At 38.2% G+C, this 25,103-nt stretch overlaps 2 protein-coding genes and 1 non-coding gene across 4 annotated transcripts; 1 reads left to right on the top strand and 2 right to left on the bottom strand.

Moving 5' to 3' along the window:
* Positions 1 to 11,807: 11,807 nt before the first annotated feature.
* On the bottom strand, positions 11,808 to 14,743 carry LOC112182772 (U11/U12 small nuclear ribonucleoprotein 59 kDa protein). The gene is made up of 8 exons (XM_024321320.2): positions 14,318 to 14,743; positions 13,918 to 14,242; positions 13,735 to 13,818; positions 13,588 to 13,653; positions 13,409 to 13,481; positions 12,752 to 13,140; positions 12,572 to 12,612; positions 11,808 to 12,225 (listed from the first exon to the last, which is right to left on the bottom strand). Exons 1-8 carry the CDS (start codon positions 14,512 to 14,514, stop codon positions 12,147 to 12,149), a joined length of 1,254 nt encoding a protein of 417 aa, XP_024177088.1. The 5' UTR covers positions 14,515 to 14,743; the 3' UTR covers positions 11,808 to 12,146.
* A 60-nt stretch (positions 14,744 to 14,803) lies between these two features.
* TRNAL-CAA lies at positions 14,804 to 14,887 on the top strand. Its single transcript has one exon. It is a non-coding gene; the product is annotated as a tRNA-Leu (tRNA).
* Positions 14,888 to 16,177: 1,290 nt separating this feature from the next.
* On the bottom strand, positions 16,178 to 18,565 carry LOC112181832 (delta(8)-fatty-acid desaturase 2). Of its 2 annotated transcripts, none has more exons than XM_040518367.1 (2): positions 18,303 to 18,565; positions 16,178 to 17,788 (listed from the first exon to the last, which is right to left on the bottom strand). In XM_040518367.1, exon 2 carries the CDS (start codon positions 17,774 to 17,776, stop codon positions 16,421 to 16,423), a length of 1,356 nt encoding a protein of 451 aa, XP_040374301.1. In that variant the 5' UTR covers positions 17,777 to 17,788; positions 18,303 to 18,565; the 3' UTR covers positions 16,178 to 16,420. The 2 variants fall into 2 exon arrangements, with proteins under 2 accessions (XP_040374301.1, XP_024175994.1); XM_024320226.2 differs by having other exon boundaries at positions 18,004 to 18,563.
* Positions 18,566 to 25,103: the final 6,538 nt, after the last annotated feature.

Below are 25,103 nucleotides of genomic sequence, written 5' to 3' on the forward strand. Positions count from 1 at the left end.
GACATAGGTTTACACCCGTTGTTTTTCTTGACCGGTTAAGACTGTTCATCTTTCACTGTTCATCAATTTTTACTATTTATTTTCCACTGTTTATTTAGTGTTTTAACTGCTCAGTTTTACCATTTTTACAATTTTTTACAATTTTTTTGTTACCATTTCTAACCTTTAAAAAAAAAAAAGGGTTATTTCAAGTCCACTGTCAGATCCTCAAATGAAATTGAAACCAACGGCCCAGATTAAAGGACCGTTGGATTCAAAAATCTGTTTCACCCAACGGCTCCTGTGCACGTGTCATCATGGCGGGCCGCTCTTTGTCGCTACACGACAAAAACGTGTCTTCACGTGCTGCGGCGTCCATCTGCTTGGTCCGTCTGTTTCACGCGCTCGTCCATCGCGTCAGGTCTGGGCGTCTGTCACCCCATGTGCTTCATCGGGCCGAGCAGGCAGAGAAGATGCCTGGGTAAGAAATTAGTCACGGGCTTGCCCGTTTTCTTGGCCTTGGTCATGCAAAGGCAAGACTTGCCTGGTCAAAGATGGGCCGGTGGAAGCAAGAAAATTCATAAGCCCGGTCAACACATCATCATTCCCAACTTTTGCCTGGGCAAATGGATACCGCTGAACTTGCTCTAAGGTGAAGATAATGCAAGGAATTGGGGAAAAGGGTAAGAAATTTGTGAGGACTGGCTAAGATGAGAAGGTAATTTGAACAGTCAAGTTTTGTGAAGTTTCTATTTAGTGATTGTTTTGATGAAAAAATATAAGTAAATTCAAATGACGTAGATATTTGGTTATTATTTTTATGTTTGTTTTTGTTTTTCATGAGCAGAACTTAAAAGTAAATGCAAGATTTATGAGTAGTGAATGGTTATAACTCATAACTTATAACGTAAAATTTTGTTTTTGTTATATGAGTATACATGTTTTTAAATGTAATTTATCTTTGATCAATGTAAGAAAAATATCATAAAACTCCAAGCGGCCTCCCTTGCTGCACCAAAAATCCTAGCTTAACGCCGACCTTCTTATGTCGTTGTTCTCCATCTTTTTCCGATCCTTGCTTCACCATTTCCGGATCTCTCCATGTCGAATATTGATTCTGTCACCAAAAGCTTTGCCACCTCACTTGCTATTGCTACCAATAAGGTTGTGGACATCTGCTCCATGTCAGATGGAGGAGCACAGCAAAACTCCTAGTCGTATCTTCTGGCAATTCCTCTAACACCAAAGCCAACAAATGTTGTCGACTTGAGAAGGCATTTTCGTCGAATCTGGGTGCTAAACAAGGGATTTAGCGTTCAGCAGCGCGCACCTGATCGATTTCTTTTCTCCTTTGATATTCGAGGAGATAGAAACAAGGTATTAATGTGTGGCCTGTGGAGTTTCAATCATGCTTTGGTTGCTATACAACCAATGAAGTATCATCTCTGCAATCTATAGAGATGGAAGAGTTATTTTTTTGGGTGCGCATCACAGATATGTCGCCGGCATATGAGCAGAGGAACACTATTGCCAACGTTGCTTCTGTTGCGGGTAAATTCCCTGACCTGGATCAAAAGCTGTTTGATGCAACTTGAGAAATTAGGGTTAGGGTTTCACATGAAATTTCGAAACCTTTTTTCATGCAAGAAATCCTAAAATTTTCCAAAGGGGTTGAGCAAGAGGTTCACTTCTTCTTTGAGAATCTCGTGGGCAAATGCAAGACATGCCTTTGTTTGTATAATAAGGGGATGCATGTAAGGTTGAAGCTTCAGCGCCGGCAGGCATACCTGCTCCACCACCGACGGAAGAAGGCTTGAGCTCAATGGTCCCTTTTTAGGGTTTCAGGGAAAGTAATTCAAGGATGGAATGTTTCACTTCCAGAGTCTTACCACCTCCATTCTTCTGCCTGTTGGAAGATCTCTATTTGGAGGACCTGAGATAAGAAAGGTACGCAAACTTGTTGTAATTCGTAGTGCAGAAAAAAGACAAGCTAATGAAGACAATGAGTTAGCTTTGGTACCTGTGGACATCGAGCAGCAAGCTAAGAGAGACTGGCCCTTTCCTTCTCCAAAAAAGCTACAATTTTTTATGTCTAATTTACTGGAAGGCAAGACAAGTCCTGTTGCACCCTCCAAGAAGGTAAAAATGTCTGAATTCCCTACTAAATTCAGTGCAAAATCTCTGGGTTTAGTGGAGACACCAGGTGGTATGTTGGTCCTGTAGAGGTAATGATGCCCAAACATGTGCAAGTAGAGATCCTGGTGGAAGAAAGAAGAGAGGAAGACATTTGGGAGCCAAAAATAAAAATCCCCCTAAAGCAAAGAAAATTTTTGCTAAAGATCAATGTCCTTAGAGTTCTGTGGTCAGGTAAGCCTCCTAGCCCTGGCTTAAAGGGCAAGAAGAAGATATAGGTTTTTTCTTTTATGGCATGTACAGCCTATAAACTATGTAAATATCTAGCATAGTTATAGGTTCGCTTTAAATAAGTGAGCTATAAGTTCAAATATAGTTGGTCTATCTTATGTACCACTGTGGCTCCTCCACGAAGCCTTGTTCTGGCCATTGTTATGTGTTAGTGGGTGAGTATGTAATGGTCTTGCTGGCATGCACTATTATCAATGAAATTTCATTAGTTAAAAAAAATATATAAGAAAAATATCATAATTTTAATTTTTTTTTGTCTGAAGAAAAAGATCATAATGACATGTTATATTTGCTCATTAGTTTGTCATTATTTTTTTTTTTTTTCTGGGTCTGAGCTGATAAGGTTGTCATGGATAATACTTCTTTTGAGAAATTTCTCACAATATATATGCGCTCATGTTGTTAACATGACATAAACCCCAATGAAAAACTTATGGGATATGTGTTTATAAGGTAAATAATAAGAAGGAATAGTTATATAGACTGCATCCTTTATTTTAACTATGTTATCATGGTGAATATTATAGTGAGAACATGCCACAAATCCATAAAACTCATTACTTTGCATGAGATATTGGGAAAAACTAGTTAATACATTGTTGCCAATCATTTTCCCTTACAATTCATTAAAGATGGCAAATTAAAAACCAACTGTAGAAATAAGGTTCTATTTTAACACAAGACTCAGATGAAAAATCAAGTATCTCAATTACATCCACTACACCAAAAACTGCATCACACGACGGCACAAAAACGTTGTGTGATTTGGAGACTCACCATCGTCTATCTCGATGTTGTCTGATGAAAAATCAGATGACGGTGAATTTACCGTTGTATGATATAAAGTCAGTCAACGGATATTCCTTAACACCGTTGTCCCAGAACTCGACAGATGCTAGACGCATCCATGCACAACACTTGTGCGTAGCAGTCCACACAACAGAATTTGCTTTTATACCGTTGTGGGTTAAGATTTTCATACAACGGTTTTGTAGTTTGTCTGTTGTGTGATTTAGAGTAAGACAATTGTGTTCTAGTATTTTCTGTTGTATGAGCTTAAAACTAGACGACGTTACTTATTGAAATCCATTGTGTGATATCTAGAACTGTGTTGTGTGAATACCCAAATTTTGAATAGATATAAATTAACAGTGAACAATTGGAATACAAATTGAATGCAAACCATCAAATGATCAATATTTGTACCAAATGCATTGTGGTACATCAATTCATCAAATATTGAATTTAAGGAACATTGTTAAAGCATTCATACATCTCATAGACTAAGAAGCTTTTAAGTTTTCTAGCTAAGTTTTACATGATGAAACAAAATATAGCTTGCTGCATTGCCGGGTACTCCATACTTGATCTTCCAATGACTCTTTATGCAACAGTCCACCATATAGTTCCTGACACAATTTACAAATGCAATGAAAACAAAAGGGATTATGCCTTACTACATAACAAGCTCTATAGTAATGTTCATTCTTGCATAGCACACTTAAAAGAAGACATATATCTCCTCAAAGTTTTGTATTGCTTGTTTAAAAAAATTATGGAGTCAAGAGAAATTACCTGAAAAACCTACACCAAGTATGCATCAAAAATGAGATTCTCTGCGCTGAAAGTTTCCCAAAGCTGATAATTTCATAAAAAAACACACAAAAGGGAGAATCACTCAAAGTTACCTCCAATGGAGAAGATCACAGTGGTACAACAGTTCCATCAAGCTATTGAAGCCGAGTGCTTCTCTCCAACACATTTTCTATTACACCCTGCCATAATGTAGCACCTCATTTTAGAAGTGAAATCTTAAACATTTTGGGGAAATTGAAAAGAAAAATGGAGTGAAAGAACATATGACTCACTACTACACAAGTAAGGGGGGGGGGGGGGGGGGAAGATAACACATGTTGCTTTAGACTAGCTAAACCAGAGTATATGGAAGTGATGGAGAATAGCAACTGCTCTTGGCATTTATAGAATGTTGTATGCACCAGTTTTTCCCTGATGCAGACAAAGAAATGTTCTCTCCCAGCAAGCTTGATTCCCCTGCATCCAAAATATATGGTCAAGGCAAGAAAGCGAACAAAGAAAACACACATTATTCACAACATATCTGCAGAATGACATCAATCAATCGAATTACTACAAAAATTTTACTTATGAGAACCACCGCATTCTAAATGAGTAACAAACAAAATTGAAAAGAAAAATACTAGAAGGTAAGACATAATTGGAATACTAGTGGAGATACATGACATGATGGCAATTCCTAATCTCTATACCCTTATTTCTGTATATTGCAAAAAGAATAGAACTTCAACTTCAAGTACATTGGATTAAGCAAGAAACACATAGGGAGGTTCATGAAAGCCATACCTGAAGCAACAAATCAATATACCCAGGCAAAGTGAGCTCTTGGCCAGGAAAGTAAGGATATTTACCAGCAGCTTAAAAACCCAAAAATCCATATTAATCATGCTGAAAAACATGAAAACAGAGAAACAAGCACGTAACAAGCACATAAACAAAGAGCTAATCTAAAGAATAACAAATAACATCTTTAGACAAAGAGCTTCAAACAAGATTGACATGATACTTCAGTAAGTAAAAATGAGCTTTATCAAACTAGACAAAGAACTTGATCCTTCCCAGTCCTAATCATCCTAATGGAGTCACTGGACAAAATTACCTTAAAATATGGTATACCCAAGACCAAAAATACTCAATATCAAAACCTCTACAACCTGAAAATTGTCTGAACCTGGAACCCATCGAAATCCTTAATAGAATCACAGTTCGAAAATACCAAACGAGATATCAAATAGACCCAATCACATAGGGATTTTCAATGTGAAGAAAATGTGAGAAATCTTCAATCAAATAGACCCAATCACAGAAAATACTCAATAGGAATAAAACCCAAGAGATATTTCAGATTTAACCTGTGAAATTTTGACAGAGAGCTAGTTAGCCTCTTCTTCTTCTGCTTGATGCAAGAGAACAAGGACTTGAAATGGGGATCGGCCTCGCTGTAACATCTTCAGGAAGCAAGAGACGATGGATTGAGACCGAGGATGAAACTCGAGTTGTTTCTGCTTCTTGCTCCAGATTGAGAAGAAAAGGGTTAAGGGAGGGAGAGACGGAGAGAGAACAGGATGAAACTCAAGTTGTTTCTCACCAAGATTGTCGTCATCGGACTTCGAGACCCCATCTAGGGTGAAAACTCGGTACCCGAAATCGGCCCAGAACCAAAAGCTCTGATTTCGCAGGTGTTGAGGGTCTTTGGCTGATGGATTGTCTCGGATTCGAGCGAAGACTTCGACCGGGTGCTCCGATAGAGATTCTTTTTAGGGTTGAGTTGGGGTTTGGCCAGAGACGGGTAGACTTTCAAGAACTAGAGAAGATGATGGGATTATGGGGTTTTGATTAGAGTTTGGTGGCTGTGATTGGATTTGGTGGAAGAAGGTGTCGGAGCCAAGGCACGATGTTGAAGCCTTGAAGAGGAGTCGAGGCTTCTGGGAGAGAAGAGAAGAAGAGAAGAAATACCCAGTCTGGAGCTTGCAAAGAATGAGATTTATCTTCTCTCTGGGGCAGAAGAAATACCCTAATCGAGTAGAACCCAACTCGATTGGTCAGAACCCAAATCGCCCATTAGCAGAATGAAAAACCCCTAAATCGAACCCTAATCGAGTAGAACCCAAATCGAACCCCAATCGAATAGAACCTAAATCCAGACTTTGAAGGATGGTGATTTGTGATGGCTAAGTGTTTTGAGAAGATGGTGAAGAAAAGCTCCAGATTTTGCTCGAAGTGAAGAAAAACTCGGGGTTTCTCTCTCAGACATGAAAAATGGCCAAGGCATTAACTTTGTTTAAGTGTGCCCTTGATCGAGTTGGCTAAGGCAATAGGCATTAACTTTTTTTTTTTTTTTAAACTCAGACAGACAACGTATAGAGATATGTTTACGTTGTCTGATTGGTTACATAGCTGAGGGAATAAAAGATGGAAATTTCCCGCCTCTGCAATCAAAATGTTAGGTTTTGCACTTAGGCTAGTCATTGCTTATTCACACAACAGAATGAACCAACAGAAATAGTTCATTCTGTTGTTGGAACTTGCAAGCATAACAAACAATTGAAGCCAAATTTTCTCGTTTTGGGGGGAATGAATGTCATTTTGGAGCCATCTCCAAATTTTGATACTCACTTGCACAACAGGACATTAAAAACCATTGTATGATGATTTCCAGGTATACTCCTACAACGGAAGTAACTAAACTGTTGTCCAATTTAATAGCATCTAGGGTACAATTTGGAGCCAAATTTGACTCAATGGTAGGAGGGAAATATGCCGATCTTTTTCTTTCATTCAGACAACAGATAATCTCTCTTTCTGTTGTGCCATCACCTCCTAACTAGAAGTTTTATAATTTGAGCATCTTTATACAACGAAGATTCATTAAATGTGTTGTATGATTCAATTATCGTTAACAGACAACAGAGGATTTGTTCTCCGTTGTGTGATGCAGTTTTTGGTGTAGTGATCGATCAACATTGATACCAGAACCTTTTATATAAGTATTCAACAAAGACCAAGTTCAATCTAACATTGTGTGTCACATACATTTGATATACATTCTTGGTCTTGCATTTAATGCAAATCATGTAATAAGTACATGCATGTACATTAGCATATTAATATAGTACATTTTATGATATACATTTCATTTGAACCATACATCATTTTGTATTACTTTGTACCTTAGCTGCATCATTTTGTGAAATAAAATCAATTTAAACAAACTTTATTATCTAGTTAATTCATAATAATCAAGCTAGTTTTTGCTTTCTAATTGGTGACGATCAACCCAGTAAGCCTGTGGGCACTAATGGATTAAAAAATTCGGATCCATATTTGTGAAATGTGGGTGAATTATTCACAACACGGGTGGGTTTTATTTAGGGCCCCTTTGTTTATTGATCAACAGGCCAGGTAAAAGGCATTATTTGTTCTTGATCGGCTAAAACAGGTGTGCTAGCAGCTGCTGGTGAATTTGGTGGTCATGTTGATACTGGTTCGCGGTAGCAAGGCGATTGTGGTATAACTGGTCAAATTAGAGAGTAGATACGTTAACAAACAAGCAAGTATTTCCTAGTTAAGCAGACCAAGAAGAGCCTTTATTTGAAAGGGGGTTAATCTATCAAACTTAACAAGCCTGATGTACGTATTGCTGCCATGATAGTAGTGATAATAAGATTTAGTTAGTAATTAAGTTTGACGGAGCATAACAAGCATCACTATTAGCGCTTGGTGTTGTCTCTCATGGCCTTTACTTTCCTTATTACTGTCGCCTTTATCACTGCTTTGATCAATGGAGTCGGGACTGAAATTCTCGGTATGTTTTCCCTCGGCTGCTCAGCAGTTGCATGCTTAATGGCATTTTTAGCAGCATCCATATATGTCAGCTCTCATGATTGCTTGATGCTTCTCTCTTCACAACTGGAGCTCTTCCTCTTTTGATGATCTACTTTATTTTTCCATTACATCAATGGTGATCAAATGATCTAACTAATCCTAAGTTCCTAACGATACTCGTTACCCTCCCTCACTATTTACATTTACTTTATTATCTACTAAATTCATAAAATCAAGCTAGCTTTTGCTTCTTAATTGGTGATGTGGCATATATGATGATGAACAAGTAGCCTGTGGGCACTAATGGATTCAAAAATCTGGATTTATATTTGGAACATGTAGCGGATCGTATCACAAGTACTTTAAGAGTCGAATTCAGATGGATGATAATGACTGTCTAAACTATTTGGCTGTAGCTCAAAGTTGGACGGTTATACAATGTAATTGAGTTTTGACCAATCACCAATCTAAGAAAAAAGAAAATTAGAAATTACACGATCTTATTTCAATCACCTTTGTGAGAAGTTTCACACAATATATGCACACATACTGTCATCATGAAACCGAACAACAATGAGAAAAATGTGGTGTTTGCAGTCTTTAAGGGAAAGGGTTGAACAGATACTATGGATTGTATCTTTGTTGGTTTACTTGATGACATATTTTGATTATTCTTGTCCACCGAAGAGCGATTGTAATTTTATTTGTAATTAACATTTTATTTAGATACACATCAATGAGAAGATGGTAATTTTCCTATGATATTAGAAGAAATTAAATAATTCCAAACTAAACGGTGATTTGCATAATTGAGATTTGAGGATTGGTTGGGATTTTGAGGAATTATGACACTAGATTGCATACAAAAATTGCATACGAGATAGTACTTATTAGTACATGGCGCATCAAATTAAGCTTTATGGATAAGGAGAAGGAAGTGTCCAGTAGAGTAGAGTCTATAGAGCAAAAAAATAAAGTAGCTCATTCTCTAAGACTTTCACTCAATATGTATCCAAGCTGATTACATTTTTCTTTTTCCTATAGAAGAAATTAAAATTATAAGCAAACCGTATAACGCTACCTTGGCCTGATCAATATAAAAGGATGAGCCAGTTGAAACTTGAAAGATGGAGAAAATGATTCCAACCTTCTACGATCTGCACATCATTCCCAAAGTTTTGGAAAGTATCTACTAAGAATTTTTCTCTCCAAAAATGTTATTCGTTGTTTCTATATTTGGTTTTTTTCTTGTGTGAGCACCTGAAAAATTTGAAGGGCAAAATTGTAACAAAACTTTGTTAATTATTATTATTTTTTTATCAAATAAACAATTCATATACAATAACTAGTCTATTGTGAGACCTACCACTTATAAAGATGAGACTTATGCCACTAAACCAAATTGTACTAGCCTTTGTTAATTGTTTTTGAGCAAAACTCCTCTTTTTTGTACACATATACCACCAAGGCGTTAGAATGAAATTGAAGAACAATAAAAACATAATTAGTTGTTTATTTTCAAAAGGCAGAGAAAATTTGGTTTGCTTGATAACAAATTTTGAATCTTTAATTATTGCTGTGGGAAAGTTGATAATATATATATGTCAACTGTTACAAGAATATTTTAAGATAAATTTCTATACGAGTGAATGTGTTCAAAAGAATTTGAGACCGGATTATTGAGGGAAGTCGCAGACGTTGATCGGAGAGCGTTGCCGGAATGAGAAGTTGAATTGAGAATAGAAAATAAAATTTGGTAGATCTGTGTTATTGATGTTGTTAATGGAGTAGTGATCCCACCTTGGAGGCTGCTCAAATTGATTGAAGACATTAGAACTATTGCAACTTCCTTTTCTTAAATTTCCTTTAATCATATCTATAGGAAAGCAAACTTTGTATCTAGGGGGAATAGGGGTAATGGCTTGTTTCAAGTCACTAGATCGTGTACCTTCCTTATAATTGTAGCTGTTGTACAAAGCAAAGGTGGACAGAAATCCAAAATGCAGGCAACAGAGAACGGATATGAAACTTAACGAGTAGCTACTAATAGTTCTGATGGTTCCTTCGTCGTCCATGGCTCCATGCCATTTATATTTTCATCGAAAGCCTGTGGGCACTACTACTGAATCTGATGGTGTTTGATGGAGGTCATGGAAGAGGTAGTAGATACTAGATTCACAGCTTAAAAGGTGTGCTCCTGGTAGGGTGAACTTTGTGGTCATGTCGACACTGGTTTGATGATATCTTAGCAATTGTAAGTGTATAAATGGTCCATGTTATAGTGAACAGATAAGAAAATCCAGGAAATGCTTTAACTACTAAGCAAGGAATTGGTACTTGATCACCTTCTTCGTGGTCTTAGAGGCTTCTCATGTTTTTCTCAACTGCAAGCAATAATAGCTGGTCCTGGATGCTACTGATCTAACGTGATCAGTTAAGCAGGCTAAGAAAAAAAGCCGTTATTTGAAGGTGGCAATTTGCAGAATTTTGAACGATTTTGGACTTAAATCCTTGAGATAGTAGTGATAAAATTTACTAGGTTACAGCATCATAAGCCCCACTATTTTGTGCTTGGAGTTGTGTGGCCTTTACTTTCGTTATTCTAGCCTCTATCACTGCTTTGATCAACAGAGTCGGGTTTGAAGTTCTCGGCTTTGCTTTGCTCGATTGATCAGCAGTTGTGATGGCATACCAAGCAGCATCGATGTTGGCATCCCAAGGTGCCACGACTGCTTGTTGCTTCTCTTCCTCACCTGTGGCTCGTACTCTATCAAGAACTTCTCTCAGTGGCCTACATGGCTGCATAAAAATGAAAACAGCCACAACTTGGACTCAATGGGAACGTGGGATGAAGATTACCAGCGCTGAATAAAATCATCATCACCTATCCATGAATAAAATCATCACATCACCTTCATGAGAAACTTAACACAATAGAGCAATGAAAAAATGTTTGTCTGTCATTTTAAAGGGTCAGTACTAATAATGGATGATATAGATTGCATATTTACTTTGGTTTTGCTCGGAAAAACTAGATCTTTTATAGACAAATATTGTAATATTTTTATGAGATGTTAGAAGAAACTAAAAAATTTCAAACTAGAATGTAATGCTGGTGTTACCTTTAACAACCCACATTCTCTTGCCAATATTTTCCCCTCCATAGAAAATAGTTTTTCGAACTTTAATTTTAGAAAACCAAATCAAAATTAATTGAGAACATGTATGCCTTAAATGGTTAGAAATAATTTTTTTTATTACAGTTACAAAGGATTTTATATTACAACGTATACTATGTTACATGACTTTTTTACGATTAGTTAATAGAGAAGGAAAAATCACTAGATTATTTTAGTATCATTGTCGTGTCAGCCAATGACTCAAATAATTAAGTGAGTTAGATATCGACCATAAACAATGACTTATAATAGAGATCAATGAGTACCTCCTTATGATATAGATAATGCTTTATAATATTGTAAGATGAGAGTTCGAGTCGTAATACTATAATCCTTGGAATTGAAGTAAATTTAGAATTAAATTCACTATTTTTTGTGGGCTAGGCTGTTTTAACAAGTAGGGTAGGTGAGAATGAAGAAAAGGAACAAAAACTTGGCTGACACGGCTTAAATAATTTTATCATTTATCACAAGTGAAATGGGTTTGACACTCCCCGGTATAAATTGCCGAACATAGCAGCAAGCAACCACAAGGATTTGGTGGAAACTAGAATGTTGGTAATTATGCATTGTATGCCAAAGCTGCCAACACAGAACTAAAATTGTACCAAAATCAATATGCCTAGTTTGACTACTATGAGTTCTGATTTCTGAATGAACTAGCCAGTCAAGAAAAGATCTACATGTCCAGTGTAAAGGACTTATTTCCATTCTGCCAAATAGTCTTTGCAAAAGAGTATATAAGTGGCCAGAAGTTACTTCAAAAGAGTTACAAAATGGGCAATCAGCAGATAAAACATACAATTGAATGCATAATGCTGCACTCTTCAAGACCAAAGCATTACAAGTTACTGTTAAAGTTATACCATCCATATAACAACTCAAAGGCAATATTAAAAGAAAAGGGGAAGTTTTGAGAATGGAAAGTAAAATTCCTTCAAAAATTTTGATTTACAAAGTCTTGCTAGACTCACCTGTCAGTAGATGGTGATATGTATGTTAACAATCCAGTAAAAACTATACAAGCTATTCCTAACAGACCAAAAACAGAAATTTAAGTCGAGTGTCTGCTATTTAAGTAGTTTCTCAGGAGGCAAGATTTTACCATTTTTTCAGCAAAATTTGCCTGAATCAGCAGTCCAATCATTTAGGTTGCAGAAGGTAGGAGGCCCAGATATCATCTGCAGGAGGTGGAGGTTGAACCCAGTGTCCCGGTATCCGGCTGCATCAAACATAACAGAATCATAAAGTTATGCATCATTTATCAGAACTAAGCAAGTTGTCAGCTTTCTTAATTGGTGATGTCGCATATCATAACATGAACAGCTAAAGCCTCTGGGAAGCCTTTTGCCTTAATATGGTTCTGATGGTGTATGGTGGAACAAGTAATAGATTCACAACATAAGTGTAAAGACCAGGCACTATTTGTTATTGGAGGTGAACAATGTGGTCATGTCAACACTGTTTTTGATAGCATCAAAGTACTTGGTGTATAAATGGTAACATTAGCATGAATAACTAGGAAAATCAGAATGGCTTCAACCAATAAGAGAGGAATTGGTACTCACCTTCCTCCTGGTCTTATATAGGCATCCCATGTTCTTCTCACCTGCAAGCAATAAGTCGTGATTATAATTCAAGACCAGAACAGAAGAGATGCTAGTAAATGTGAATAGTCAAAGACTTAAAAAAGCCTTATCTGAAGGGGGTAATCTACTAACTTGGAAGTATTCCATATTTAAAGTTACCTCAATAAGGGTGCCCATATCAGTATTGCTGCCATGATAGTAGTGATAAAATTCCATAGGTAAATTTGCCACAGCATCATAAGCTCCACTATAACCCTCTCCCTGTAGAACTTGTTTTCCAGATTCCTTTTTAGTGACTGCAGTAAAGTCGCCTTCACTAGTGCTTGGAATTGTCGGGCCTTTACTTTCCTTACTCTCGCCTTTAGCACTATTTTGATCAATGGAGTCAGGTCTGAAATTCTCGGTTGTTTTCCTCGATTGCTCAGCAGTTGCAATGGCATCCCTAGCAGCATCCATGTCAGCTGCCAAGATTGCTTGATGCTCTTCCTCCTCAACTGCAGCTCGTACTCTTTCAAGAAATTTATCATCCTCTTCTGGGAGAAAATGGCCTGCATAAAGACAAAAACAACCACAAGTCAAACTCAGCAGGATGATGAAGATGACTGAGTCTAAAATATTTGGTTGGAGCTGAACATATAGACAGAAAAAGAGATATACACCATTTCACTGCACTCATCAACAATCTAAACAGCTTGAATGATGTGGTGCCAAGAGGCATTCTAAGATGATGATACATGATAACAGGATTTTATTGCTAACATAGGCATGACAGCACAAACAAGACAGCAGCCCATAAAAATCCAAAACAGAACAAACCTTGTTTCTTCATTTTCTCAATCCTGATGGAGCGCAGCTCTTGCAGTTTCTCAACAATCAATACTGTCTCAAGCTGAAATATGAAAATGAAATCAATTGTCTGCTTGACATTTTTATAAGTTAAAAACAAAAGGCAGCGCAGCAACGTCATCACACAACATGTTGGTTAAATTTCTTACCTCAGATTCTAGTCTCTTTCTCTCTTCCTTTGCTTTAAGGCTTGCAATTTTCTTCATGTCTTCCATCTGAAATCGCATATGCCATGCTTACATTACTAAGAAAAAGACACAAACAACATAGCAGCCTTAAGAGAAACAGTTCAATACCTTGCGTTTGGCAATATCCTTTGCAATTTCCCTAGCTCTCCATTCATCAGCTTCTCGATCAGCTTCATCAAACCCTTCACGTTCCTTCATTTCACCACACCGAAACCAAAATAAACAAAAACCAAGATAAGCACTTAAACACCCCAACTTAATGTAAAGAGGGGAGAGACCAAACCAACCCACCTTTGCAATCATCTCCGCAATGCGCTTCCTCTTTCTTTTCCTCCACCGTTTATTCCTCTTGGACTTGCATATCTTATTGGATAACCTTACAGCCGCAGACTTTTCCTCCCAGGGACACATTTCATGCGTGATCGCTCTAAACGGTTCAAGCTCAACTCGTAGTTTCGCCATTAAAGAGTTTGCAGCTTCCACTGATTGCAACACTTGGGCCTCCAAATCAATCTTCCTATCTTTCAAAAACTCAGAAAACCCGCTGACAGAAGCATCATCATCATCAGACCCCTTACTATCTTTCATCAACATCAGCATCTCAAGCTCTTTCTGCCTATAAATCCAACCACAATGTCAATCAAGTTTCCAAAAGAACTTCAAATTGGAATCCAACAGTTCAGAAACTCACATTGCTTTTGCAAGACCAAGAGTGTCCTGCAAATTCTTCAGCTGATCACGCACATTTGCGGTCTCCCAGAAAGTGCTCGTTACCGGAGGGTTGGGGGGCACCATAGGAGCGTTGGGCGGCATCATTGGAGGGTTAGGCGGCAGCATTCGAGGCCATGGAGGTGGAGGTGCCATAGGTTGGTACGGATTTGGATTCATGGCTACCAGAGTAGACTAACAAAGAAAAACCCTAGGGCCTTGGCGGCAGAGACGGCGGGAATCGGAAGGAGGTGAGGTTTTGGGTAAGAGACCCACGTAGAATTGAGGGGCTGAGTGACGCTGTGAAGATCTCTGAGCAAAGAGAGGTTCACCGGTACCGTTCGCAATTCGCAGGGCGGCTTCTAATGCTCTGAGGCCAGTGAAAATAAACGGGTTCGTTTATTGCCGGGAAGTAAAAAAAAAGAAAAGGTTTATGTTATATGGGTATTCTAGGATAAGTGAACAATCAGTCAGGATGGCCGAGTGGTCTAAGGCGCCAGACTCAAGTTCTGGTCTTCGAGAGAGGGCGTGGGTTCAAATCCCACTTCTGACATTATTTTTGCTTCTTCAATTTTATTTTTATTTTTTTCATTTTTTTTTGCTACAGTTCAGTTCTGTTGGGTGGTTTTTTGTTTTTGCTACAGTTACAGGTCTGTTGGTTGTTTTTTTTTTTTGCTACAGTCAGTTCTGACATTATTATTTCTGCTTCTTCAATCTTAATTTGTACTTTTATCTTGCTTGAAAGTTAGTTGTGGGAAGCTGCAGTTTAGTTCTGACATTATTATTTTTGCTTCTTCAATCTTATTTTTTACTTTATCTTACTTCAAAGTTAGTTCAATTTTATTTTTACTTTTTTCTTTTTTTTTTGCTACAGTTCAGTTCTGACATTATTATTTCTGCTTCTTCAATCTTAATTTGTACTTTTATCTTGCTTGAAAGTCAGTTGTAGGAAGCTTCAGTTCAGTTCTGACATTATTATTTTTGCTTCTTCAATCTTATTTTTTACTTTATCTTACTTCAAAGTTAATTGTAGGAAGCAGAAAAGAGGAGGTGAAAATGGTCCCAATGCTATGTTATGTTATCATGAAAATGGTCCCAGATGCTCTGTTATGTTATCATGTACAAAACAATTGGTCTGTTCGTGGAGAATATTGGCAGTACCAGGATAGCACTAGGAAAACTTCTGGAAGTGGCTTCATATCCGTGATTGGTGTCACTTTTCTCTAGTGTTTCCAATACCAGAAAGTAAAACTATAAAAGGTCTGCAGAGGATGGAGGGGAAAACCAAATATATACTTCTTCCATCAAAGCCATGCATGCCTAGAGTATGAACTACACCAAGTCACCAACTATAGTCTGGATGTAGGAGAGGAAAAAAAAAGAGAGAAGGTTTTCATCAATCCATATCGAGTAAGACTGAAGTACACGTTTAGTTGTGGATGAATTGATATTTGAGAGGAAACAGAACATATCAAGTGCCGTGGAAAAGTTTTCCCAAGAGGTCGAAACCAAGAACATGTGGAGAAAAGTGACTGGTATGAATTGCAGCCTATTGTATGTCCTTTAAGGAAAGCAGTATGGTTTGTGTGAATGGTGCAGCCAATCGACTTTTTCTTTATCAATCAGGACATTTGGAAAAGCTGCAAAGGCAGACTATGAACTTCAAAATCTCTTCTTGGAGGACAAGTATGGTGCGCATTTAGCAAGTAAACTAGGCTCTTATACAGCATGGAGAACTCCTGGCCTTGCGGTATTAATGAGGAAATGCTGAAATAAAACGATCTGATTTGAACTAAATCTCACTAGTATCAACAAACTACCAAACGAATCAACAAAATCAATAGTCAGAGACACATCTCTAATCTGTATTAAAATTTGATAATGCATATCAATCGAAGTTGATAGCGTTTGAATAGTGACTTAAACATAGAATCAAATATTGTAAAAGTGGGAATGTCAAAAATAATATCAAATTGAAATTAAAAACCAGCTCCAAAAAAAAAATGATCTTCATCCTAGATACCCCAACTTATAAAAGCAGAAATGTAATGTTGGGGGGTAATAGCTTGAAGAGCCTCCGCAAATCTTAGCCATGGGTATTAATAGCTTCCCAAGCCAAGTTCTTCGGGACAGGAAGGGTCATGTCCCAAGCCTGCAGGGCAGCTTTCCTGAGAACCCTAATGGTGGTCACATTGGCATCCCAGAAGGACAAGCTTCTGTGAGGCAACTTGTGCTTCTTGCATAGTTCCTTCACAGTTGGAGAAACCGTCCTCAGTTGGCATCGGGGTAATCGGGGGAACAAATGGTGCTCTAGCTGAAACTGCAGACCACCAAAGAACCAATCCATGTACTTTGAGCACGAAATATCAATGGTTCCAGCAGTCTGCTTCTCGAACCAATCATTCCCAGTTGGTGGTCCAAGGTAAGTATCTCCTGAGAAATGGTTCAAAGTGAACTGAATGTGCTGAAGTGCTGTCACTGCAAAGCTCACAAGCACGAACATCACCCTCTCACTCCAACTGGGCAGACACATGACAAGCAGAGGAAACCAAGTCCAGAAAACAAGGATTCCCATTATGTTCATAGTCCTGTTGGGGATGCTTCTCTTGGACAACAACAACAAGAAGGTCTGAATAAACAAGTTGACCCTTCCAACAATCATGATAGGATAATAAGTAAAATGCTGATGGCTGACTAAGAACCTAGCCACATGATCAAAATCCAACTTCCTCCCATAAAAGACTGAAGTAATCGAATGAAAGAACTTTGTCGACACTGCAAAGACCGGCATGTGTTGAAGATCAGGATCATAATCCAGGCTGTTGCAGGCAATATGATGTGCGTTGTGAGTCCATTTCCACCAAGCAATGCTAATCCCAGTAAGGCAATTCCCAGCCAGAACCTGAATAATTTGGTTCCACTTACGGCTTGACATGACTTGGTAATGACCCGCATCATGACCCATATAAGCACCCATAATCCACAAGATCCCCAACATCACAGCACAAACAAAATGGACCAACACACTATCAGACTTCAACACACCATAAACAACAAGGTTAAGCAAAACAACAATAGTTGTAATATTGTAAAGAGCCCCATGCCCTTTGTTTTCGAACAAACCCATCTGCGTAATCTCAGCATGAAGCTTCCTATAGTCCTTGGACGCCTCTGAGATCTCGAAATCCTTGAGATGATACCCATTGAAGTACTTCCCTAGGCGCTTCCACACAGTGCTAGGATGGTATGCCATGAATCCATCAGTAACATCTTGGCCACCCAAATCATACAAAATGGTAGCTCCACCTGGGTGATCATGAACCCAATCTGAGACATTGTAAATCTTGCCCTGGATAGAGATCCATAGGTCCCCAGGCTTGTTGTGCAGCTTCAGCTCCTCAACAGTAATATACTTGTTCTCAACCTCCATTTTCTCCTCCATTATGAACCAAACCTAACAACAATGCCAATCCAACAATAAGAACACTACACAAAGATTCAAACATAGATCTGAAAAAACAAGCAAATCAAACCAAGATGAACCCATTTTGGATCTTGGTTTGTTACACAAAGCTACACACATAAACCAGCAGCTAGAGCAGAATCATAAAGTTAAGAAAAGCCAAATGAGTATTAAAATACAGACAAAATAAGGGTAAAAGATCGAACCTTTGAGTCAAAAAACCAAAGCTTAAACGTCAAGCTCTGTTCTCCAACTTTCAAAATCAGTAAAGACTCAAACTTTGAAATGGGGTTTGAGAGTTGAGACCCTCTTTCAGATATTCTTACTACCCAAACTTGTTAAAGCTAACAAATCTCCAAACTCCAGAACTTGGGTTCAATGCTATTTTGAGCTTTTGAGAAAATGTGCTTTTCTGATGGTGGGTGAAGTGTGAGTCGTGAGTCGTGACTTATACTTGTCACGAAAACAAACAAGACAAAAACAGAGCAGGGTGAGTACTGAGTACCGAGCAGAGGCACCGAGTCCGGATCGTTCTCGAATACAACGCGCTATTGCTATCGTCGTGGTGTCGTCGACAGTTGCATTACTCACCGCAGGAGGCCGGCTTGGTTGATTAGTCAACGGCGGTCAAAAACGGGGCGAGCTGAGCGCGTTGGATTCTCGACCGTTGGGGCTAGCTGAGTCACACCAATGAGAGGTGAGGATGGAGAAAGAGATATGGAAGATATGCTCTTTGTGGTTTTTGGCTATAGCACCCTACAGCTGTCAAGGTTTATACCAATCTCACCAGCTTCCAAGGGAGACTTGGTTGCAAAGATATTTTGGGTGGGAATGGGATGCAGCCATAAAAATTTGATCCCTTTTTTCTTTTTAATAATATCTTTTTGAAACTAAATATAAACACTCAAATCTACAGAGTTGCAACACAAGCAGAGTCATTACTTGAGTAATTTACATAATTTTCGAATACAACTCGATTAAAAAGTATGTGTAGAGCTTGAACGCTTGAGTTGGCAGAAATTTAGTCTTGTTAGTTTGTGAGACTCCTTCCTTCTTCTGAGTTGGTTCCAAAGCGTTAGGTCTTTTTTTCTTTTTTTAGAGTTGGTTCCAAAGGCCCAAAGCGTTAGGTCTTTTTTTAGAGTTGGGTTCTTCGGCTGATAGGCGTATTTAACTTGACTCTATTGACTACCCTAGATGGAGGTCAGGGACCTCTTGAAATACTCCTGACATAAAGTTTTGCTCAGTGAGATGGTCTAGCTCAAGCTAGTGATAAATTTCTGAAAAATATTTTGGTTGAAATATATTCTTAAATGCTTATCAACTTCATTAAAAAATCTCATCGAGAATTATAGTACTTGTCAAAGATATCAAATGCGATGCAATTTGACCCTATCTCATTATCTTCATGACGTAAATTTCATGATAGTTAGCTAGCAAAATTAGCCTTTTCCCTAACTTCTAGTTCCACTTGGAATCGCTTATGACCTTATGTTAATGTTGCGGCCAATTTTAATTACTTAGGTGAGAGGCAATTCTCTGTAATTTAGTCTTCTCTCATAAAAAGAAATTCAAAATAATCATAATCATCTATCAAAACTGTGAAATGTTCATTACTCTCATAAGAGAACAAGGAATTATAGCTCTTAATCAGACAATGTTCAAAAGAGAAGTACACATCTGTTCCCAAATAAAACCCTAGATTCAAATCATTCAATCATTCAAGTTGGTACACCACCTTCACCTTGGTAGCTTAATCATCTGGCTAGAGATAGAAACCACATGCCCATGTACCACCTGTGGGTCACTAGTAGTCCTTCACTAGTGGAGGGCATCAATGGTGCATAAATAAAACCAAACAACCAATTATATAAATTGAATGATTCATAAAAAATGATGTTGGAAACTACCTACTGGGTAGTAGTAATGGCACATGGAAATGTCAATTATGTTTGATATGAACTGGTAACTATATTTTATATATAATGGGGCCGTTTGCGTCACGCCAGTACCACGAATATTGATAGATATCTATTGAGACGAATCATAGGTTAGCCAGAATTAGAGGCAGTCGTAATCTCAATTTGGCAGCTAGTCTAAAAATGTAAGTGTACAAAATAGGCAAATGAGCAAAGCTAGCTAGTTTTCTCAAAGATTCTTAGAAGCATTTGAAAAAATATAGCATGAATATTCATATATGGTGGAATTTAGGACCCAGTTATACAAGGACTGGAATTTGAAAGGAACCTGATGAAGAAGTTTCCCTAATTTGGAATTTTGGATATGCATGCCTCAATCATGTTACTAATTTAAGGTGGTTTTGTGGTTGCTTAGCACCAAGTTCTATCTTCTTGACCTTGGCTTTCAGCAGCAACCGGGCCAAGTGGATGGTGTATTTGTCCAATGAAAAAAATTCAGAATTGAATATGTGTGTTTAAAAAATATATTTGATTTAATATATGTGGTGTAATTCTCACATTCCTTTACGGCATCGTTTACTTTCTGCATGTGTTCTTATTGGTCCATCAGACCATACGCATGACACAATGACTATTAGAAAGAGTTTCTCACTTTAAAAATGTATCATGATTCTCGAAATTAGTTATCTGTCATTAGCTTGGAGAAAATAAGATTGGTTAAAAGGAACCTAATCATGAAGGTTCCCTGATTTGGATATGCTTGCCTCAATTATGTCACCAAGTTTGATCATATATAGAGCTTCGTGGTTGCTTTGCACCAAGTACAATATTCTTAAGGTTGGCTTTGAGCATAAATAGCTTGGAGAAAATAAGATTGGTTAAAAGGAACCTAATGAGGAAGGTTCCCTAATTTGGATATGCATATGCTTGCCCCAATCATGTAACCAAGTTTGATCATATATAGAGCTTTGTGGTTGCTTAGCACCAAGTACAATCTTCTTGAGGTTGGCTTTGGGCATAAAAATCTTCAGTACAATAGTTGCGTTCACTTGGATGGTCAGTTGTCCAATGGAAAATTCAAAATTTTATATTTTTATATCAAAAATGCCTTTGATTTAATATACTGTAATTCTCAAAATATTTCTCACTCACCTCTTGCATGTGCTTTGAGGACATATTATTATTCTTGAAATTGATTTTCGGCGAGTAAACCGGAGAAAATGAAATTGGTTTAGGGAAACATGACGACGAAACTTCTCTAATTTGGATACGCTTGCCCCAAACCCCCAATCATGCAACTCAGTTTGGTCGTATATAATTGTGGTTTGCTTAGTGCCAAATACTATCTGATCAAAAGCAAAAACCACAAATTACACATGAATAGAAATACAAAAAGGGATTGAGAAAAAAAAAGAAAGTATATTCTGCCTGGGATTCCTGTGTGCCCATAGTACAACGTCATTTTCATTATAACCTATTAGTCCTTGGTGCTCAAAAAAGTTGAGACAAATATCTGCGGAAGGTTGAAACAGTACATATAACATGGAACCTACTCAACTTAGCCAATTCAAGCAATGAAAACCACATCCAACTACGGTTCTATCATGCGTGCAACATAAGTATTGAACGCAATTCAACCATGAATAGGTGCAAAAGTCGAGAGTCCATCTCCGCCTCACTTTTATGGTTTGGGGGTTGGAATTTGGGGCATCAGCTTATATAATTTATCATTTTTCTCATTGCGTAAAGTCCGTGGTAGCAATAGAATCGGAAAAAGTATACAAAAAAGACAATTCTTTTCTATAATATATTGTCGAGCCTCTGTTCTTATTTAGATCCCTTGTTTCACTCTGATAGTGTCATACATAAATCGGGTCAATTTCCTGTATGAACAAACAAACTTTGCACAACCAGCTTACGTAGATAAGATTCTATGCCAATAGACTCGTGACATTCAGACAGACTAGTAAAACAACAATAGTTACAGATACGATTCTCAATCAACAAGGGCAAAATAATGTAATGTGTGTTTATGTAGCAATTGGTCAAAGAACATCTTTTGTGACTCAGGTGGTGATTGCTTAATTAGAAAGGTTCAATTATCAATGTTGGTTTCGATGACAATGTGAATTTATCATTATCAAATATGATTACATTATATTTTAAGTGACAAACATTATATTTTAAGTGACAAGAATTTCAAAATATATTACAAAACAGTTTTGACAAAAACTCTAAAGATTGGATAAGATTAATTAAAAGTGTAAAACACCCATTATGAAACTAGAAATGAAAGGACTTAAAACTAGGGAGGTGGAATGAAATATATCCATAACTTAATAAGCTTGGCAATGAACAAGAGAAAATATTAATCTCCTCTTAGCCCCTATTGAGACATTTATCGAGCACCATGTTCATTTCCTTGTAAAAGAATTTCAATTTTCAACAGTAAAGGTCGGAAGGAATTGGACTCGAGACTTTCCAAACCTCAATTATCAACCTCGAAAAATTAAAATATTAAAAAATTAGATTAGCAAGATATATCTGTTAGTGTGAGTCATAGTTCCCTATTAGGAATAGACTAACAAGGGAATATATTGTTGGAACCACTTACCTTGTATATGTTGTGTAGTACAGTAGTACACAATAGTTGTAGTACGTTGTAGTACGATTGTAATCTGTTTATATAAACCACAGAATGGGTGTAATAATATATCAGAAAAATTCATTCTCTCAATCGTGTCTTATTTTGACTTGGTATCAAAGCAAAGATCCGAAAAGGACTTTGTCTCGTTGTTCTTTCTTTGTTTTTCTCTTAATTAGAGGAAAATTGTCTTAGAACCCTTTTTTGTTAGGGTCCCATCTCCAGCCGATGTCAGCTGACGTCTGTCCCTCACCAGAACGGCTTCATCCTTCCAAATTGCCGTCATTTGTCCCTCACAAGGTTCTTCAGTTCCCGGCATCGCTGCAAAGCATTCAGACCGGCTTCCTCAGTTCAGACAACCCAGATCGTCGGCTTCATCTGTGAAGACCTCCGTTCGATTTCTCATCTTCGAGTTGCGTCGCTCTATCCCCGTCTCCTTCGCGTTGCTCCCAGGTGCTCAGCCCGCCATCCTCAGCCCAATCTCGCGTCTTTGTCCCGTCGCTTAGATCACCAGCCCCGATGCTAATCAAGATCTGATCGGAATCCGTGCATTCCAACTCCAGTTCGCGGCGTCACCTAAGTTGCCTAGATTCTGTCATCGTCTCAACTCGGGTTCCCAAAAAAATAAAAATAAAAATCGATTATTGTTATTTTGGAACCTTCTGTTCTTATTTCCGCTGCATACTTTGAGATTTGTGTGTTTTTCTCTATTGTATTATTGCAATGGGTGGTGATGACAGTAAAGGTCAGAGTTCTAAGGTCAATGATGTCCAGAAGGTTGAGGTGTCTGTGCGAAGTTCACATGGAGGTTCTTTTGGAGATACGGAACTCAATGGTACAAAGGCCAAGTTGCCTGCACCTTTCCTTCAGCAGCAGAGTTCACTCCCCCTGCATCAGCCAGGTCCTCTACCAGGCTTCACCAACCGCCCTCGTCCTCAATGCTCTTATTGCAATGACCTTGGACATGTTCGGGAGACTTGTTGGAAGCTGAATTGGTACCCCAAAAAGAAAGGTTATCGTCCTAAGACAAAGGCAGCTGCAGTTCAGTTAATTCAAGAACTCGACTTCTATGGTGTAGCAGGACATGATCATCATACTGCAGGTAGGGCTGCTCCTACGGCCTCTATAGCTGGTTGTGGTAAGATTGGTATGGCTTTAAAGGTTTCTAACTTTGTTGTTTCTGATACATGGATTATTGATTCTGGTGCCTCCGATCATATGACTTATGATAAATTGTATTTTACTGACTTGTCTTCCCCACCAGTGTCCTATGTCACCAATGCAGTGTCCTATGTCACCAATGCCAATGGTGAGGCTTTTCCTGTGTTAGGGTCAGGGTCAGTGCATATTACTCCCACTTTAGAGCTTCATAATGTGTTATATGTACCTGACTTGTCTCATCACTTGATATCTGTTCCACAGTTGAATACTGAGTCTAAATGCTCCGTAACCTTTTATCCTATGTATGTGATTTTTCAGGATCTTCTCACCAGGGAGATAGTCGGTCGGGGGTATCTGAGGGGCAGGTTGTTCCATCTGGATCAGACATACGCAGGAGAGAAACCAGGAGCACAGTCCCGAGTTGCTTTGACTTCGAATTCTGATAAGCTAAGTGAAATTTGGTTGTGGCATCGCCGTTTAGGGCATCATTCTTTTAGTCTTATGAAAACAACCATGCCTACTCTGTTTATTGGTGTGAATGAGTCTGCTTTACGTTGTGAAACATGTGTTTTGGCCAAGAGTCATCGTGCTACTTATTCTCCTAGAGTGTCTAATAAAAGTGTTATTCCTTTTGAGTTGATTCATTATGATGTTTGGGACCTTCTAGAGAGCCCACTGTATCGGGTATGAGATATTTTGTGTTGTTTATTGATGATTGTACGAGATTGTCATGGGTTGCCCTTCTTAAAACCAAAGATGAAGTCTTTCCAGCTTTCCAAACTTTTCGTACTCTTGTTCAAACACAGTACCATAGCACCATTAAAGTCCTTCGTTCTAACAATGGGGGGGGGGGGGGAATATGTTAATCATGTTTTCCAAGAGTTTTTTAACACCCATGGGATTGTTCACCAAACCACATGTCCACAAACACCTGAACAAAATGGAGTGTCTGAAAGGAAAAACCGTCATTTACTTGATATGGCTCGTGCCCTTTTCTTTAGTGCCCATATGCCTAAGTATCTTTAGGGCGATGCTGTATATGCTTCCTCCCATCTTATCAATCGCCTTCCCTCTAGTGTCCTTCAGGGAAGAATTCCATTTGAGGTTCTTGCATCTCATGTCTCCTTACCTTCCTTTCTTAATCTTCCAGCTCGTGTCTTTGGTTGTGTTGCTTTTGTCCATGCTCCTAAGAACCAGAGGTCTAAATTGGATGCCCGAGCACTTAAGTGTGTGTTTGTTGGCTACGGAGGGTATCAGAAAGGGTACAAGTGCTTTCATCTACCTACCAGGAAGTACTATGTCACTATGGATGTTACTTTCTTTGAGGACATGAGTTATTTTTCCTCTTCCGATACAGCTCTTCAGGGGGAGAATTCATTTTTTGTAGAGCTGTATCATGGAGAGGGGGAGGAATCAGAAGGAGGAGAAGAAGCAGGTGATATTTTGATGGATCCATTTGAGACCATTAGCTCGCTGCCTCCAGAAGCAGAAGCTCCAAACATCCAAGCACCAGTTTCTATGGCCGAAAATGATGTTGAAGATATAACTCCAAATATCCAAGCACCAGTCTCTATGGCCGAAAATG

This window comes from Rosa chinensis, chromosome 1 (assembly GCF_002994745.2).
Source record: "Rosa chinensis cultivar Old Blush chromosome 1, RchiOBHm-V2, whole genome shotgun sequence".
Taxonomy (NCBI): Eukaryota; Viridiplantae; Streptophyta; class Magnoliopsida; order Rosales; family Rosaceae; genus Rosa; species Rosa chinensis.

Coding starts and splice junctions, on each gene's coding strand:
- LOC112181832 (XM_040518367.1), bottom strand. CDS start 17,776: ATGGAGGAGAAAATGGAGGTTGAGAACAAGTATATTACTGTTGAGGAG.
- LOC112182772 (XM_024321320.2), bottom strand. CDS start 14,514: ATGAATCCAAATCCGTACCAACCTATGGCACCTCCACCTCCATGGCCT. Junction 13,482..13,587: donor GAAAGAGACTAGAATCTGAG/GTAAGAAATTTA, acceptor TTCATATTTCAG/CTTGAGACAGTATTGATTGT. Junction 12,226..12,571: donor TATATAAGACCAGGAGGAAG/GTGAGTACCAAT, acceptor TGTTTGATGCAG/CCGGATACCGGGACACTGGG.